This window comes from Taudactylus pleione, unplaced genomic scaffold (assembly GCF_031769625.1).
Source record: "Taudactylus pleione unplaced genomic scaffold, aTauple2 ptg000397bl, whole genome shotgun sequence".
Classification (NCBI taxonomy): Eukaryota; Metazoa; Chordata; class Amphibia; order Anura; family Myobatrachidae; genus Taudactylus; species Taudactylus pleione.
In genome coordinates, this window is record NW_028284799.1 from 2,353,282 (window position 1) to 2,373,185 (window position 19,904).

Here is a 19,904-nt window from a genome sequence, read left to right on the forward strand (position 1 = left end):
CCCTGTTCTTCTCACTTTCCTCCCATCTCCCTGTTCTTGCTCTTTCCACCCATATACCTTTGTTCTTCCTCCTTTTCTCTCATCTAATGTTCTTCCTCCCATCTCCCCATTTTCTGGATGCTATATGTACCTCTGACAGCAAGATGTGGGACCCACAGTGGAGTGCCAATTCAATGGACCTCCGGTGGGGAGGCAATTTGGGAGAAGCCAATTAACTGGACCTCTAGCAAGGGAGAATGTGATGGAGGTATCAATTCACCGGTCCTCCCCTGTACTGGAAGTGGTCATTCGTGGGACCTCTAGTGTGAGGGGTGTTGACTCACAGTACCTCTGGCTGGAGGCAGGGTGCTGACTCATGGTCCTTCAGCATGGGGAGGGGTGTGGAAGGCACTGACTCGCTGGTCCTCTGTGGGGGGGTGCGCAATCACAGGACCCCTGGCAGGAGGGTGCGGTAGGTGTGTGGCTGCATGGTGTCAGTTAGCTAGGGGGAAGGAGAGGTTGTGGTGTCTGTGCAGAGGGCAGGACCTCCCTGCAGCTCTCTACTGAGGCTGTTCTAGACACACCTTACAGCATTATATAATAGATACTTGCTTCCTATGTTCATACAGATTTTTGATTTTTTTTCAATGCATACAAATTGCTAACACTTCATACTGGTTCCTCATCCATTAAAAATGGTCTGTTCTATAGGGGGAATTCAATCACTGCCAATGTGCCGCCAAACAATTATTTATTTAGTAATATTTAATTACATAGTGCTAGTAACTCTGTGGGTTGCGATGGAAAAATTGAGATGTGGATGAAAATGATTTGCCATTCCAGAACAGCAAATTGTTTCTATCATGTTCAACTGAATCACCCCAAATGTTTCTCCATCAGCAAAATGCTCATTCAGGTTCCTGCAGTTTCCTGTTTGGATATCTTCTTCACTGAAGCCTTATTATGTATTTCTGCTTCTCAGATGTCTGCCTATCAAGTTTCATAAGCATATACTCAAACTTACACTTAATCCACACTCTTCTGTGGCTACCTTGATTTATATTACATACCTCAGACTCACATAACCTAAACTCAAATAATATATAACCACTTTGGCCATTGTACTCCAGATAGAAATAAGCATTTACTGTGATTTTAAGTTGGTGTTCATATTTTTCAATAATCAGTTAGACTATATGCTCTTTTAGGTAGGGATCTCTTCACTATGTGTTTAATGTTCCTGTATATGCAATTGTATTTATTTCCCTGTATTGTACTGTACATTTTGTGACTATTTTGAGACATCCCATAAAATTCAGTCAGCTGTGTACTGCTAATCTAGATGAATTACCTGTGCCACCCGACTCTGAGTTATTCTGTATCTTATATCAACAATACAAACAAGAAGTGTACAAATAATTTATATACTGAGATGCATAGGTATACAATGAATACAACTCGGTATGGTAATGGGTAAAAAGATAAACAGGTGTTTGACACGTGATGTTAAATACAACATATTGGATATTTGTCCAACTAGGTTGCAATTAGGGAAATAGGGCAAGTGCTGACCAAACTAGTAATATATTATGAGGGTGAGACTCCATTCTACAGGTCTGTTATAGTGTGACCAGCCCAGGCTGTTTTTTTAACTGGGATATATATATGCTGATAATCAACATCAGCAAGTATCTGTACACCAAGGTTTTGGGAGAGCGACAAAATGTTCTCCTATGAGACATGTCTGGGAATTCACACTACTCTAAATAGGCTGCTCCTCCAGGGCCTATATGTGCATATTCCTACAGTAAAGAACTTGTGCTTGTCTGCTCCCGATCCACCAGGCATAGGAGGCAGCAAGTGCAGTAAAATAAATAATAAATAAATAATCTCTCTTCTTGCTTTCAGAATACATCCCTAAGTGCAAGATTTAATGCAATACAATTTAACAATATTTGCTTTGATAAATGACTGCATTATCTCTAAATTGCACAATAGCTGATTAATTAAACTGGAAAAAAAATTAGGACACATTTTCAACCTTCTCAACAAAAAGAGAACTGCATCATTTTATATGTGTTATCCAGAAATATTATTACTCAGTCTATGGAAGTATTCTACTGGTAACATAAACTCTCAATGGTATACAATGCAAACAATAACTTACAGCAGTTAGCAATACAACAGCTTATTTGTGACACATATAAATATACAATTTACATATGTAAGACACAACATTCATTCTGTGAAATGGCAGCACATTTGTTGCTGTCATAGTGCATGTAAATTGCCTTAGAAGTGCAACTGTCAAAGGGATCTGTACAGTAAGCAATATTTCTTATCCTTACAACAACTGCTTCCAAACATTGTATATCGGTCACTAGGCACTGGACTCTCTATTGAATACTAGGTTAGAAGGGATTGAGCCATATATTATACACTACATTATACACTAGCTGGGGCTCTGTATTTTACACTTATCCACCATTATTTAGCAGGCTATGGACTGTACACTAACTACAAGGCAATAAACTCTTTATTTTATAATAGTAACTAGATTGTTGGAATGGTACATGGGGCTCTCTTGGGGAGAGGCATGTTGCCGTCATTGTTTTGGATGGCAAAATAGCTGCTGCATAGGAATTGATGATCTATCCTTGTGACACTTGCCATTCATAAGTTACTCATAAGTAGAATTGCCTAATGTACTGTAAGTATGTTAGGGCCAATGCTTTATAAGAACAAACACATGGGAGTCAATAAAGCATGTAACAATAAAATCCATACATAATACATCATTTACTGTAAAAGTTCATGACTTGTGTACTTCTGTGTCTCTCGATTTGCTCATGATCAAAGTGAAAAAATAACAAACACTCAAAAAGGCATTATCATGCTTAGCAAATCAATATATAATGGAGTAAAGAGCTGGACTGACACATAACAAATTGCTTTAGCAGTCCACTGTTTTCAGGTTTTTTTATTTTTAAACAGTCTTAAATGACTTGAGCCCAAAGTATTGGCACCATACACTTCTAGATTACCTGAACAAATGCAATTTTATTTATTTATTTATTATTACCAGTTATTTATGTAGCGCACACATATTCCGCAGCGCTTTACAGAGATTTCTACTTGTAGTCAAGATTTATCTATACATAGTATAAAATAAAGTCCCTGATAGTCATCTGTCTGTTTGTTCTGGCTAATCTTGGGAACCACTGGATGATGAAGTTTACATTATTCCATAGAGCAGTTGTTGAGGAAGGTTTAGGTGCATGAAACATTAATGTATGTCACAAGGAAGCCGAGTAGTGACAATTTTAATGAAGCAAGTCAATAAAAAAATGATTGTATGAGCACCTTCTTGGACTTTATTTTACACCATGTAGAGATTGATACGTATTATCCGGTTTCTCTAGAAAAATTGTTGTAAGTCCAGTTTACTGATACAAAATTTAAGTTTTCCCCTTTTTGTTACCGTTCCTATTTCATTTATGTAAAAAACGATTCTTTAGTTTCAAACTAGTCCAATTCCCTGTAAGAGTCTGCTTTGGCATGACAATAAATAAAGCACAGGAACAGACATAACGTTGACCTAAGTGGAGATTGTTTTTCTCATGGACAACTTTATGTGACCCTTTTGCGTGTCACGTCAAAACTAAATCTTTTCGTGTTGCTGTCAGGAGGGAAAACAACTTATGGAATCTACAAAGCAATCTTATAAGACCTTGGTAAAAAAAGACTATCGCCATACATTCAAAATTTCTCCCGTGCGAAGCTGGGGCGGGTCACTAGTGTGTATATATATATATATATATATATATTCATTCTTTCTGTTTTTTTACTGTGCATGAGGTTCTAAAAAGTTTTCAGATAACAAGCTAAAGACTATCCACTCAAGTATAGCCCTCACAGATGTTTTAAATTGTAGAAGCAATCTTTGGCTAGATAATGATGAGACTTGTTTTTACCTGTTCTGGATCTTGGCTCTGCGGACTGCTTAGTGAGTTACTCAGGCCTGCTACTCCCATTGCTGGTGATCCTGCGGCAGCCTCTACATGTCCAGCTGTTTGGGCTGTTGTAAACCCGTCCTCACCCTCAGACAAGCTTTTCTCCTGGAGCATTTCCTTTTTCAAATAGAGAGAAATGGTGTTATTCTATACGTTGCACATTTTTAAGATGAAAGCAGAGGTGTGAATAAGGGTTAAAACTGAGTACTTTCCCAACAGGTTCATGCCTTTAACTAGAAAGAAGGCCAAATGTGAGCAATACATTATAAACCGTTATTGTCAAATAAAAAGCATCAGTAGGCCAGAGGCACTGCCCTCAAACACGCCCAAGGGCCAAATAAGTGATTTTATGAGGGAAACAAAAACCAAACCACTATGCATGTTTTAAGACAGCATCATAAAACTTTAAACAAGTAAAAACTTTAGCATATCAATACAAGTTATAAAGTGATTAAATATGGATGATCAAATTTATTCTAAATTAAATAGGAATGAAATATTTTTAAAGTGAAAAGGAATAAGTGAAATAAAATACATAACTTGTGTTAATTTCAGTTGTTAAATTAAATAATTTAAATGTATTCAATTAAAGAATGTCTGACTATGTAAGACTATTTATCTATGTTTCAGTTAATCTATTGATTGAAAAAATGGACTGTATTCTGTTTTTGTTTTTATGCAATTGTTGCATATTTGGTAAGTGTTTTAATATGTTAACATACTATAATATCTTTACAGTGCTTTTTATGTAAGACCTGCTGGGTTGTAATTTAGTTTTTTGTTTTTATTGCTGCCAATGCTTTTGGGTAAATCTTTCTAACACTTACGCCACTTTCATGGACTTCAGATTTATTTTAATGGTTTGTACACAGGAAGAGTGGGATAAGAAATCCCATATATACTATATTTTGTGTTATGTTTAGTGAAACAACTCATTTGAATAAACATTTACATCAATTTATTTATTGGTGAATAATGGTAGAGCCTAACACATAGGGGTATATATACTAAAGTGCTGGTTTATAGAGGTGGAGGTTTTGCCCATAGCAATCAACCAGATTCTACTTATCATTTATCTACCACCTTGTAGAAGATAATAGCTAGACTCTGCTATGGGCAACACCTCAACTCATAAACATGCACTTTAGTAAATATACCCCTTAGAGTGTGCACAACGGATTGCTTAAAAGACATATACAGTATATTTTTGTCTCATACATCAACAGAGTATGCCAAAATATGTATGCTATTATAATTTAGTTAGCTACATTTCTTTTTTATAATTTTTTTTGTTTAAATACCTGTTCTAATACATCTTAAACTATATGTAAAGAACTTCAAATCTATAATGAATGCTGTTATAATTGCAAGGTATTGAGTTAGTTGTTATACTGTTGAGTGGAGCGGAAAGACTGAAAAGAGTTGTGAGCGATACTATACTTCTTCACAGGGGTGGTTTACAAGAAGAGGGGGGTCCATGTGCATTTTCCCCCCTCAGGCCCCCTCCTCTCTAGCCAGCACATGTTCCCAGTAGACACTGGCACTGTGCCAGAATCTACTGCGCAAGTGCTGACCTCCGGGAAAATGGAACTTAGACCATTTTCCCAGTGATTTCTGTGGTGCCGACAGGGAGGTAAGTGGAGTATCATGGATGGATGCAGGGTGTGTGATGTGGGCCCTCCTGCACCCATTATGGATACGCCCTTCACTCTTCCTGTTCCTGTGACATGTTGTGTGCTGTGTGCCCCAATTCAGTTGCAGTCTAGTTAAGCTATTGTTGTTACTTATAACTGTTCAGATTGAAATTGAGTTACTTTTGTTCACCTATATAATTATTTCAATACGTGTGTATTATAGAATTCTTGAAAACAGAAAAAAAAGAAAAGATACATGGTGATAAAAGAAAATCTCCAAAATACTACATTTATCAAATATATAATGATTACTATTATAATAATGAATATAGTAGATAAATGTAAATCACAGATATTTCAGGAACAATATGGCATAAACATACAGTTCCAGAGTATCTGTGATAAGGGCCCACTCTCTATTTATGTAAATCTTTGACTCTTTTAAGATAACTAAGCCTAAAAAGCCTAAAGATAACTAAGCCTAACTTTTTAACAGCACATGTTAGGATAATTTAGGAATTGTTAAAAGACAACTTTCACAAATATATGTTCTAAGAAGATAATTTAACACATTATTAAATACTCAAAAAAATGTTTAATTATATATGCGCATTGACTACTTTTCTTATAATATTCTGATTATTTTTAAAAACAGTTTTATGTTTAAGATACTGCAGTACAGAGAAAGAATAAACATAAACAACAAATATATTTGTAATGTGGATATACAAATAATAATAAGTATCAATATAAGAACTAAACAATTAAATGCAATTGGTTGTCATTTTCTAAGTATACAATAATCTGATTATTTATTCATAAACGCTATACAAATAAAGATTCATGCCAAGTTACAGTATGTGCTGTGATAGTTAGACTTGGAAACTGTCTAAACTGTACCTTGGAGGTTACTTTCAGCTTTCCGGTATGGATGTTTTATGATATTTAACCTGTCATGTGCTGTTCTTTTTTTTTACCATTTTGAAATAGTATTTTTATTTGTTTTTATTGTTTAGTAAAGATTGTAATATTTAATTAAGACAATCCTTTGGTGTAACTGGATTTTGTAATAGTTGATACATTTTGTTAACTAACTCTGTCCCTGTATGTTCATCTTGTTTTAAGCTTCTTTGGAAGATGGTATCCTGTGGATATCAGATGCAGTGAATAAATAAGTAAATTGTGGGACACACAAGCTAAATGTCTTATTTCTAGCTAGCACATCAGTGAGGTTTTTCATTTTTCACAGTACTTATCTTTCTGAAAATAAGTTCTACCATGTAGCCACTAAAATGCACAGAAGAAAATAAAAAAACTGATTGGGATAGGAGAGAAAGAGTATATAACTTTAAATGATGAATTATGTACATATAACCAATATAGTTATGGGAATGCTATATAAAAAAATTGGGAAAATGAAACATTTGAATAAAATAACATTATGCTACCTACTGATGATGATGACAAGTAATATATTATAAATAAGATATTTAGCAAGTGTGTCCCATAATATTGTTATTTATTCACTGCAGCTGCTATCCACAGGAATAAAGTAGAGTCTATTGGATTTAAATGGATATTTATTTCAGAAAAGAATGAAGAATCCTGTTCCAGATAACATGGCAAGCTGGTATATTTTGTAAACGATCTATTAATTGCTGTGGGTGATATGCAGATGGAAATAGAAATGTTCCCCATTAAAAATAACAATTACCATAAAAAAAGTATTTTTCACAAGATATTAAAGTGAGCTACAGTATCAAGATATAATATAAGGCAAATTCGAAGGTGTTCCATAGTTGTGTGACATTGCAAAGCTTTTCCAATGTTCAAACATATTAAATTTTCACCCCAGTTTATTGGTAGCATGATCTGCTGTCATTTTTCTAAAGGCATAACATAATGCAAACAAAATGTTGTACCTAAACTTAAGTATTTAAAAATAAAAACAGATATATAAACAGTTAAAATAAATGTGTTAGCACTATCCATTTTTTTACCATGTTAGCTAATCATTATTATCTTTTATTTATATGGTGATAAAAGGGGTCCGCAGCACCTTACAAAGTACATATACAGAATGGGCAAGATAAGAAACGAGTGACTTACAGTTCAAAACATTGCAGAACAAGGATAGAAACCAAGAGTTAGGTGCTGTTGTGGGCAGTATGGAGTAGATGATAGTATAAGTAAGGAAAGGGAAAGCACATGGGGAAGAGGGCCCTGCTCGTGAGAGCTTACATTCTAAAGGTGAGGAGCAGTAAGACATAGCTATGCAACAGACAAATGAGTGATACATTAAAAAAATTTAAAAACTGCAATTAAGAAGGAAGGAAGTCTTAATGAGGAAGATAATCTTGCCATTTGTATACTGTGCATTTATGTAGATCCACTACACAAAACAAATTGTGTGTTTATTAATGATATGCCATCCAGTTTTAAACTAAGCCTGACTTGATTCAAACTAAGTCAATTGGGAGTAATATTACAATAATGCTGGGCATACATTGTCAGTTAAAATGTCTGAGACATTTTATCTGACAGCCTCAAACCAGATGTGGCTGACCCATGATTAGATAAGTTGGGTATGTTGGGAAATTTTTCATGCCTGATGTCTGAGTATTGCTTATTGGTTGCACCCATAGTTATCGTCCTGATCCACCAATAAACTGCAGATTGGGCCAATAATTGCATAATGTATATCTGGCTTAAGCAATAAAAACCCGTAAATTAAACAAAAATACTTTTTCTTTATAAATCCAATACAATTTTGTCTCAGACTATTTAGATCTATACTAGTGCTGTTTTTTCAACAAATTGCAGCTATGGTATATGTGCACATAAAAGCACATTTCTAAACAAAAAAAACCTGACCTACTTTTATTTTTTAAACTATAAATTAAAATATGAATTAATCCAACTTACATTGTTATCCTGTATAATAAAAAATTATAATTAAAGAACAATCAATGACATGATCAGACCAACTTGTTTCAATAAAAAGTCATATTCCCATTAAAATAATAGCTTTCCTGAACTAATGAAGCCCCATTGGTAGAATAAGGAAACATTAAAAGTGGTATAATCTGTTAGTTAAGACATATTTTACAGTAAGTAAAGTGTTTCAATTCAATTACATTTAATTAATGCCTTGTGTGAGATGCATGAGATTCCATCTGGATAGAATCTTAATGTTATAAACATAGGGTTAAAATAAAGACTGATATATTCTAATTGTATATCAAAGAAGCAAATAAGCCCATGCCAATGGCAGATGTATTTTAACATTTTGAAGTTAAGCTTTATTAAACAGTTACATTTACACACTTAAATGAGATGTATCTTTAATCTTTATTTTATTTATATATTTATAAGAACCAAAGTTATTGGCTTATAGTGGTAGAGAACAAGAATTGTGTGTCCTGCCAGTCCAACATGCAGGGCATTACCATGCTTAACATGTGGCGTATTTCTTCTTTTATGAGACAACGCCAGATTTTATTTTTCTCTACAGTTTTCCCCTTTTCTGGATTTTATTTTAAAAGAACTTTAAAAAGTAATTTTTTCATTTAATTTTCATTTAATTAAATAAAACTGGTTTGAGTTGTTTTTTCCCAAACAATTTACACTTTGTTTGGCACATTAAATAAATAATAAAACTATTCTTTGAAGCATAAGTAGTTCACTAAACATGTGTTGTAAATTCATTTCAGATTATGTAACCCAGTAGGCAATTTTAACCAGACATATCATTATTATTATTATTATTATTATTATTATTATTATTATATTTTATTTATTCATATAACACCAGACATATTCCATAGCCCAGTAAAAATCCTGGGATATGGAAAAATTCTAAATTCACCAATATTTTGTTTTCAAAACAGTTGCTATTGTAAAAAAATTGCTGATAAACATATATTATTTATTTTTTAGATGAATGTACACAAATTATACTGTGCAATCATTGCTATAACTTATTTTGTGCAACCCTAAATATACACCATGAAAGCATGATGACAATTTTGTGTGTGCTATTTTATGAGTTATGTGTCTTATATTTAATACACCTCAATATCTATCTATCTATCTATCTATCTATCTATCTAAACATTATATGCCATTATATCAGAATCATTAACAACTGAAATAGCTGCAGATTGGAGATAAGTGATTATGTAAACAGTTTAGGTATAAGCAGTCAGATGAAAGGGACATCTCTTAAACTTGAACAGAGACTGGGAAAAACAATAAAGATAAGGTATGACAGCTGCACAGTAGAACCTGTTGCTCATCAACCTGCTTTTTTTTAAACTGGGAAAACACTCTTCATTTTCATAAACTTGATCAAACTGTTTACAGTATGTTGTGCTTTTGTGAAATTAAAAATGTTCATTTTAGAGATACAATGTCATATGATTTTATTGGTAGCTTTTATCAATTATTTGGGTTAAGGAGTTTTGTAATATAGCTTATAACATATACAGTTTGTAGCTGAAGAAATTCAGAATTTAGGTCTGGGAGCTGAACAGTTCTGTGAGAGAAGCAAATTCCTTTCATAATCCATATAATTGGAGCAATATGAAAGTCGTACAAAGATGAAATGTTTTGATGGGCAAACTTTCCTTTTCGCCAGGGAAAATACTAATAAGATATATCTTCATATCAGATGAGCAGCCATTTAATGATAGCAGAAACAACATCACACAACTCTCTAATGCAACAGGGCACAGAAGCTGTACTGAGGGGCCCATGTCTTAAACTAGTTAAAATTTCCAGAGGAAACTGGACATTTTATGAACTCTTGAAATGTATATATAACATTGAGTATTAATAATTTAGTTGAAGTTTTGTGGCCCACATTTTAACAAAAATGTAGCTGAATTATATCTAATTGGCCCATAGTTTCTTCTTTATTTCCTTCTGGTATTGGAGTTGTCTAGATTCTACGATGGTAGAAGGTAAATAATGTGAATGTTAAATTAAATGAAATTTGTACTCTATCAATAAACAAAGAAACACAACAGTTGCTTATGTTTGTATTATAGATGTTGAGTTGTCTTTTCTGTTTATTAAATTTGAAAGGGTCATCTTATTTTGGAGTCATATTATACTCAGTTACTCTCTATTACAGTTTACATAGCTCATAATAGTATATATCTGAACCAGTGGTGTGTTTGTATTATGTATCCAGAAAAGTAAATAGCAACAATTTTTATTAAATTTGGTTACAAATGAACAAAGTCATTAATGTGTTTTATTTTAATTGCATGGGTAAAGTGTGATTACTGTGTGTAGCAACTTTTAACTATTCAGAGCAAAATATTTTATAGTAACATGTCTGTTTTCCATTTGTCATGCAAACAAAGCATTACATTATGATGCAGTAATGATCGCATAAACAACTAGTGAAAAACATGAAGTTAGTTCAGTAAGGTATAACTGCAATCTTCTGCACCCAATAACAAATTAGGTTTTCAGGGCACCCTTTGTAGAGCAGAGGTGTGTCAATCAAAATGACTGATCCACTTATTCAGCCATTTGCTACAGCAGCAATATCAACACAGTGTGTTATGGGCCCAGGAGGACTGATGTTGTGACTTAGGAAATGGCCCTCTAAGGGTTGCTGAGAAATTTTGAGAAAACAAGTTTGACTTTTATTTAACGAAGGTTATTCACAATTGCTGTTATTTACTATTGCACCACATAAAGTCGTAATTGAATGCACTGAACAATATTAACATTACTTGGTCATTTATTACATTTAGAAATACAGATTACTTCACCAAAATACTATACCTAGTTTCCTTATGTGTTTTAAACAAACATATTTTGATAAATGTTGGTTGAAAAACATGTTGCGCATTGTAATTACAAAACAAAATTCAGAATTTTGAACACTAAGTAATTAATATAAGTGTACACACTTGTTTAATTGTACACCCTTAATGCACACTCGTAAAGCTTTCCAAATATAATACTCAAAAAAAGATATAAATTAATGGACCTGTATACAAACTTTTTTGAAAGTGCTGGTTTTGCATTGCATCTATTTTAACATTGCCTGCAGGTTTCACAAGGGATAATGATCGTAACACTATAATGGAGATCTATGAGAATAAATAGTACACTACGCTGAAAGGCGGCTTTGAAAACACACTTAAAATGCTCTGTTAAAGGTAAGCAAAAAGTACAAGGTATAGTCTATGCCAATGGGGAGCAATAAGCAGTCTTCCAGTTGCTGTTGAAGTACACATCCCTTCCACAGGTTTAGCATTTCCTGATAGCAAAGCTGTGTCAGGGAATTCTGGGATGGGTAATGCCACAGCCGCTTATTGCCCAACCCTGGTCTACACTATCAACAGGCACTGTTTTTCAACTCCCATCTGTGTAAGCTCTAAGGGTGTCTAAAGCATTCATTATAACACATACTGTGTTCTAATTACTAAATGGCTCAATATTGACATTCTTTCTGAATCAGGTATCATTTTTTATTTTCCAGGGTGTGTATCACAATCAAAGGTAGTAAAAATCAGTTGAAAAAAAAACACTAAATCAGATGAGCAATTAATTGACATTGTTTGTTTACTGTAAGGAAAAGAATTAGGTAGAACTATGTTTTATATTTTGGAAAAGATTCCCCATTTTATTCAGTCTACAAATTACAGTAACCATATTTCTTTCATTCAATTTGCAATCCATTACAAAAGTCTCATTTATAGCAGACATAATGGAAATAGACAGCAATTTAGATATAATCTGTTACTTCTCTAAAACAAATAATTGCAACATTGTTTAATATCATTTATAATTACTAGAAAAAGGTAATTTTCCTCATATTTTGGTATTGTTGTGAGCATTGTTTTTAGACATTTTTGTCAAAATAGGAATACATAAGGTATAGAAATGGGCATAGCCAACAAGAAAACAAATATATCAAAAAGTTAAACATATCAATGAACAAGAATGGTACACTTTGGTCTCAGCCTATTTTTATAAACACTCTGTCTAATGTTTGTTTTCTAGGCAACTTGCAGCTTAGATACTTATATACAGAGAGACACATTCATCAAAATCCATTATCTACAATTTTGCTTAGGAGCTAACACTGTTGTTGTAGTCTGATATTTACAACACTATCTAGATAAGTCTCATTTCACACTAATACACATATTCAGTACATACTGTAGTAGACAATTATAAAACTGTAATTATAAAGTTTTCCTTTAACAATTGCTCTCCTGGATTGTTGAAGTCCCACTGGTGTGACAAGAAGACATTGAAAAATAGAGTGTAATGTGTGATAGCTATTAGTACAGATGTCTGATACAGTAAGTAATATAGCAATTTTAAATGAATGCCTTGTGTAAGTAAGATGAATGAGGTTCCATCAGAATAGAAATGCAATTGAACAAGTATAGGGTTAAACTGAAGGCAGATCTTTTCTAATTGTACATCAAAGCACCGATCAAGTACATGTCAATGACAAATGCATTTTATGTCTTGATCTTTAAAAGCTATAGTAAATGGTAACATTTACACTTAAAAATGAGATGTATCTTTAATCTGTATTTTATTTAAATATTTTAAGGCACTGGAGCCAGAGCTTTACTTTGCAGTTTTAGAACACAATGATTAAATGTTTTGGCTGCCTGATATGCAAGAGGTACTAATATATGCAACTTACGCTGCATTTCTTCTATTATGAGGGAGCTTCAGATTTTTTCCTCTCCAAAATAAGTTTTAATAGTTTTGTATTTTATTGCAAAAAAACTTGTCATAATAGCTTGGTGTACTGTTTTAATAAAAAAAAGAACATCTATATGATAAAGAAAGCAAACTGGCGACAAAAGAATGATTTAATCAATTAACTAAATAATAAATATAAAATGTCAATTGATTTAGTTCTTCTTAAAATTAGATACAAATTGTTTCCAGAACATGTTAGAATTTTATACTATCATGATAGCATATTTTCACTTTATGACGGACACTAAGTTCTCATATTGAAACATACAACTATTCTTAGTATTTATTATAGTAGTTACAATTACATATTTTCTATATGTGTGAACTTTTCTACTTTTTCAGAAACTGCATAAAGTTTTACTCAGCTTCCACTTTATTTAGTACTATTTTTGTCAAATATGTGCAATTATTTTAATATTATTATTTTGAAAGTTAGTTTAATCATACCTACTGTTATTAATGATGAGTCACTAGTTTTCAAAATATGTGGTTCTTTATACAGTAGTGTATATTCCAGTTAGTTTTAAAAAAAAGTGTTTTTCCATTTACTTTTTATTGTCAGAGCAATGGTACAGAAGATCAATCAGCCTAGGGAACTCTCAACGGTGTATATTTATGTGAGTGGGAGAGAGCTATTAAAAATGAGTTCTTGAAACAGAGAGTGATAGAAATTTGGAGGATGATACATTAACTGATTGCAAGTCACATCCAATGATGTCTGTAATGTGGGTTCCAGTTACATCATATTACACTGTGTTATCTTTGCTGTAGTTGCATATTTTAAGTGCAAACCTGAATATTTATCAACACATTTTGACAGTAAAGGTAATTCTAGCTGGAACTATTTTGCATTTCTAAACCACAAGGAAATACTATTTATATACATGTTTGTTACAATTTGAATTTGTTTAATGTTACAGTATTTGTTTATTTACAGTATTTGTTTATTTACAAAAGATAATATTTTAATTTGTTGTTTCCACTACTGGCTTAATAAATATGTTATGGTAACACCTGAGGGTTTTGGGGTTTTTAATTGTCTACACATAAAGTTGAAATAATATATACCACACTATTAACATTTCTTTTTACCATGGTAATATTAGCTGAACAGAAACATGAGCCCATGTATCTAGGATAAATATAAAAAGACTGGGATTAAAGAGTACTCCTTGGACAGAGACTGGGAAAAAAACAATAAAGATAAGTTATGACAGCAGTATTGTAGGACCTGTTGCACATCAACCTGGACTTTTACTGGAGAAAGGCAGTTTTCATTCTCAGCCATGCAGAAATCAAAGCTGTGTGTGTTATGTATATGTGGAGCCAGGATTAAAAAAAAAGTCAAGAGATTCAACGTCATGCGGTTTTACATTTGACTTGTATCACCTCCTTCGAGTTAAATGTTTTCCCTATTGCTTCACAGCTAAATATATTTTACCTAGAAGAAATTGAGATTTCTGGTCAGACAGCCACAAATCTTTGTAAAAGGAGTAATTGGACAAAGTTTTGCAGAGATGCACTATTTCAAATCAAATTGTGCATTTTTGTTAGCAGAAATACTTTTCACAGAACTTTACCTGCCACATAAAGATGGGGGACATCACACCACCCTTTCAGAATCAAAAGCTGTGTTGACAAAGATCCCACCATGAACCACTTTCATCTTTAAAACTTTTTAAAATATTTTGTTTTTTATGCAATTTAAAGCAAATAAGTATTTCCTATTACCTACATTATAATTTAAGTAGTAGGAATATGTATTAACTTTAAAATATAAACTTCTCTTCAATAAAAATACACAACAAAAAATATATACTTCTATTAATTTTAGCATTGTCTCAAGCAAATTCTGGACAAAACTATGGAAAAATAATGAGGGGAAGGATGCAGAGAATGTTATGTAGAAGTATTAGCTATTTAACCCAGATATTATAAAAGTTGTCCATCTTGCTATATTCATTATTGATATAGCTGAATTAGTTTGTATAAATGGAATTTTTTTAATATGTGAAAGGATAATGTGTTTTATCCTTTTATTTTGATATACTGTAATGGCATATTTAATGGAACAACAATATAATGCATATTTGTGTTAAATTAGGCCATAATTTTAACTGATTATAAAATGAAAGGAGAATCAATCAAGACTCTAAAGATTAGCTTATTTCAACACATAACGGGCTTAATTTTTACTTTAAGTAAACCTTTATTTATATGTAAATCTGAGAAATATGGTTTCATTTGAGACTATAATTGTACAGGTCTTTGCAATATCTAATAATATGTAACCAAAAATGTTATTTTAAAAAGTGTTTATCCGCTAGAGTTTAATTAGATTTCTAAGTAATTTAATTAAATGCAGAGCTATATATATAAAGTAATATAATTAATTGTATGAAAATGTATTTTCTGAATTGAAAAACTATATATTAAATGACTAAATATTACTGCCATATTTCTATTATTGAGGCAAATTATTTGTCTTTTTGTTGACATAGTTTCCCTCCAGTTTTTTCATTGTTTTTATCTTTTTTTCTTGCTATATGATTTTGCATGCTAAATATTTTTCAATATAATCTTGATACTTAAAGTTTCTTTAAATTACCAAATTTATTTATAATGAGTCAGCTACTTAAATGGTTACAGCCTGCTGAGAGCCGTGTTCCATTGAAAAAAATAGTAACACTTTCTTATGGCACTTCATCCATCTGTAACAAAAATGAAACTAAATCTCAGAGTACGTTAAAACGGCCTGTCATATAATGTCGATGATGTGGACAACCTGGTGCCAGTCTTTAATCTATATAACATTAGTTTTGTATTTATTAGCCATTTTTAAGAGTGTTTATATACTGTAGTATCAGTGACATATTTAATTTAAACTCTGTAAAAAAGCAAAATGAATAGGCTAATTGCATATTGTAACAGTATGTATTCATAATGACTATAAATAGTGCATAATCCACAACTGTTATGCAATTTAATACAGTTGGGTAAAAATAATATATAAATGTTTAGTAGGTTAAGAAAAAGAGAGAATTATAAATATTTTTAAATTAATATTAAGCTATAATTATTATCAATACTTTAAACTAAATTGGGCCAAAATTATTGGGTTGAAAGATATAATAATTTACCAGAAATACAATATTACTGTTGTGCAGCTTTATTTTGATTAGATTCTTCTGACAAATGTAGAATATGTGTAATGTAGAACAGGTTTACCTTTATCTAAAATATATCCTGATAATGCAAAACACTTGCAGGCCGCTATCTAATGTAAAATTTGTTAGTAGTTCTGAAGCAGCGACTTCCAGGATAACCAGGCCTAACAAGCAACTATAGGACAAAGCTCCTGTAGCCAAAAGGATGTGGCAGTTTAGGAGGAGGAGAAGGGGGCTGGGGATTACAAGGCTGATCTAGCAGTCTGTGTGTACCTGCAGAAGGTACCATAAGGGCTCTCTAAAGACAGTGTTTACACTGCTGTGATGGGTGTCTCAAACCGTTATCATGACAGTAACTCCCAGTAACTTTAAAGTTCAGATTGCTTATCAAAGAACTCTGCAATATTACTTGTGATATTTAATATTATATGATGTATTACAGAGAATATGTGAATTCTGTGACTTAACCTCTATTTTAACAACTGATAATATATTGTCTGTATGCATTTCACAATGCCAGTAATGTACAAAATGTAACACTATACACTCTTGTTATCTCTCTAATATATTCACATGCATAATTCACAGACAAAGGGATTAGATCTAAGGAGTAAAGAAAAAAGACATGGAGCACTTACACTGGTTTCAGAGGGTCAAAATTCTTAAAACTTTGCTTATATGTTTGCAGATTGCATCCAAATAACGGGAGGTAGCATGTCCTGAAAGAAATTGCTGAGAATAAGATCTTGCTCTTTTTTCTTGCTGCAGAGGAAGAGAAGTTGGGCCAGAATAAGATTGGTTCTGACTAGGACGGATGATAGTTCAGAAGCTGTGGGCTGAATGGTGAAGGTCAGCCTTTGACAGGAGATTTAGAAACAGCTGGTGGTACCGGTCAAATGGTCCCTGTCCAGTGGATGCATTCTGAATCACTGATCACATAAAGCAGAGAGGAGACATTCCCAGATCCCACAGAAACTTTTCCTTGATCTTCTCTAAAAAATGTTTCTCAGAGATAGAAATTTTGGCCTTCTTTCCCCCTCCCCTTTGAGTCTCCCCCCTCCTGCTGACGTTGCTGCTGTCAATCAGTAGGACTCTGCTTCAGCAATATGATGCACACAAAACTTAACTATTTTGTCCTTCATATATTATTAATGCTACTGCTGTATGAAAACAGCTCCCAGCCTAATTCATAACTAGAGTCTCTGACCATATCAATTTATAAGTTACACCTATCTCTCTAAATTCCCCATGCGTAAAACATTATACACAACCTAAATACGCGCCTCACAATTGTCCAAGGTTAACGCCCCTTTTATACATTGTTAGAATAGGTCCTTTTAAAGAGAATTTTTCTTAAAATGTAATTGTATTATACAGTGCCATAGTTATGAATCTTTTGTGACAACAATTTTAAACAATTCAGGATTTGAAAAAGAAAACTGAAAAAAATAAATATAAATTGCAGCTGTAAAAGGCTATACTTTACACCTTATCTTCTTAAAAACACAGTTCAAAAGTTCTTTATTTAATTGTTTCTTATCTGTCTAAATTCTCTCTCTAGATCTATCTGTCTATTTATCCAATACATGTGTGTATGTATGTTTGTATATATATATATATATATAGAGAGAGAGAGAGAGAGAGAGAGAGAGAGAAAGAGAGAGAGAGATTGTCTAATATACATCATTCATTATCATATATTTACATATATCAACAGTTCAATTATTCAATGCTGCTTTATAATGCCAAGAACCATGGTATGTTACAGATAGATAGATAGATAGATAGATAGATAGACAGATAGATAGATAGATAGATAGATAGATAGATAGACAGATAGATAGATTCTCCATTAGAAAATTGCTGCAATATGGCTAAAAAAATTAATGAATGCAAAATTGTTTGCATCAAAATGTATGCAATGCTTAAAGTATTGTGTTTGCTAGAGAGCTTTCCAAGCATGTCATATAAATGACTGATCTACATTGCACAAATATAACACTATTTATTTTACAAATAAGAAAAATATTTTGGTGATGACTACCCTGGTAGCTCCTCGCTTGCCGGGCACACAAAGAACATGCAGCATACATGTGGATATTAGATAAAGTTTGGAGAGGCATTTATAAACTTTTTCTTGTAAATACTATATCTGTGGCATTTACAGTAAATTGACAATGTACAGATTTTTATAATAATAACTATAAGCCATACTTTTATACCATTATACATATGTTACCTTACGTTTCTGATTTGAAGTTTGAAATATTGATGTATTAAGATGATCATTTCAAATAAATTACAATTAATCAAAACATCTTAACAGGAAAGAATAATGCATTTTTAAACAATATAATTAAATATTTTATTATTTATACAGGCAGGTATATACTACTCAGGTATAAAAATACTTTTGCAGACTGCCACTAAGACTATGCTATTGCGTTGGGCTAATGGATATACCACGTCCAGTAGGCAGTTTTCAATAAGGCCAAGATGAGGCAAAATTATTAATTTTTAATTTGGGGTCAAGAAGGTTAATGCCTAGAGTTGAAAATATGGTTTCTTAGTCAAATATGAACAATGGCATGGCTTCAGTGCGCCGTTGGCTATATATCACGAAACAAAGCAAACTATTCAGTTAATGCCAAAGGCTATTAAGGAGCCAAGCATCTAGACGGTAATAAATACATATTTTGGAAAGTCTGTAGAATGTCAAACTAGAACATATTACTACAGTTTTGAGGTCCTGCTTCAGAGTATGGAGAGCAGCTTGTATTCAGCATAAGTTGTGAAAAACAGGACAGTGTCCAGTGCAGTTAGGACCAAACACACAGCGGGACTGGTGGTATATTTTTTTCTTTGCTTTCATAGACTTTTCTCGACTGGTACTGGGATAATTGGCCCTATGACTAAGCTAATCTGTGCGAGAAGTGTGTAAGAGAGGTCTGGTCTTTGAACAAAGTGCTACTATTGCTACTTGTATATAAAGTGCGTCTGCTGTTATCTCATGACTACACCTCAACAACCGTATCATGTATATTTACCTAAACATGGTTTGCTTTGCTAAATAAAATACAGGTACATACCAATTAATCTATAATGTTCTGCATGTACAAGAGGAACTAATTAAGTGGCATATAGAAATGTTATTGCGTGATTTCTCCTTAGGGGGCTAGTAAGTTCTGTTTGTAAATATGTATGATACAACATTTTCAAGCAAGTAACTGTTTCTACATCAATACATTTTAACATTAAGTACCAACATTGTACAGTGTAACACACGATTTCTAGCACCAGAAGTGAAGCGCTATAAACATTACATTTAAAAATGTATTTGTTCTGGTGCATTCATCTTT

At 32.7% G+C, this 19,904-nt stretch overlaps 1 protein-coding gene across 1 annotated transcript in view; it reads right to left on the reverse strand.

The window, feature by feature from the left end:
- The window catches only part of TBX4 (T-box transcription factor 4), a 266,648-nt gene extending 249,357 nt beyond the window's left edge, over nt 1–17,291 (reverse strand). Inside the window, exons 1-2 of the mRNA XM_088446319.1 lie at nt 17,184–17,291; nt 3,954–4,109 (exon numbers count right to left, since the gene is read on the reverse strand). Of these exons, the coding sequence (XP_088302445.1) occupies nt 3,954–4,106 (153 nt within the window). The 5' untranslated portion in view covers nt 4,107–4,109; nt 17,184–17,291. The remainder of the gene's footprint in view (nt 1–3,953; nt 4,110–17,183) is intronic.
- Nucleotides 17,292–19,904: the final 2,613 nt, after the last annotated feature.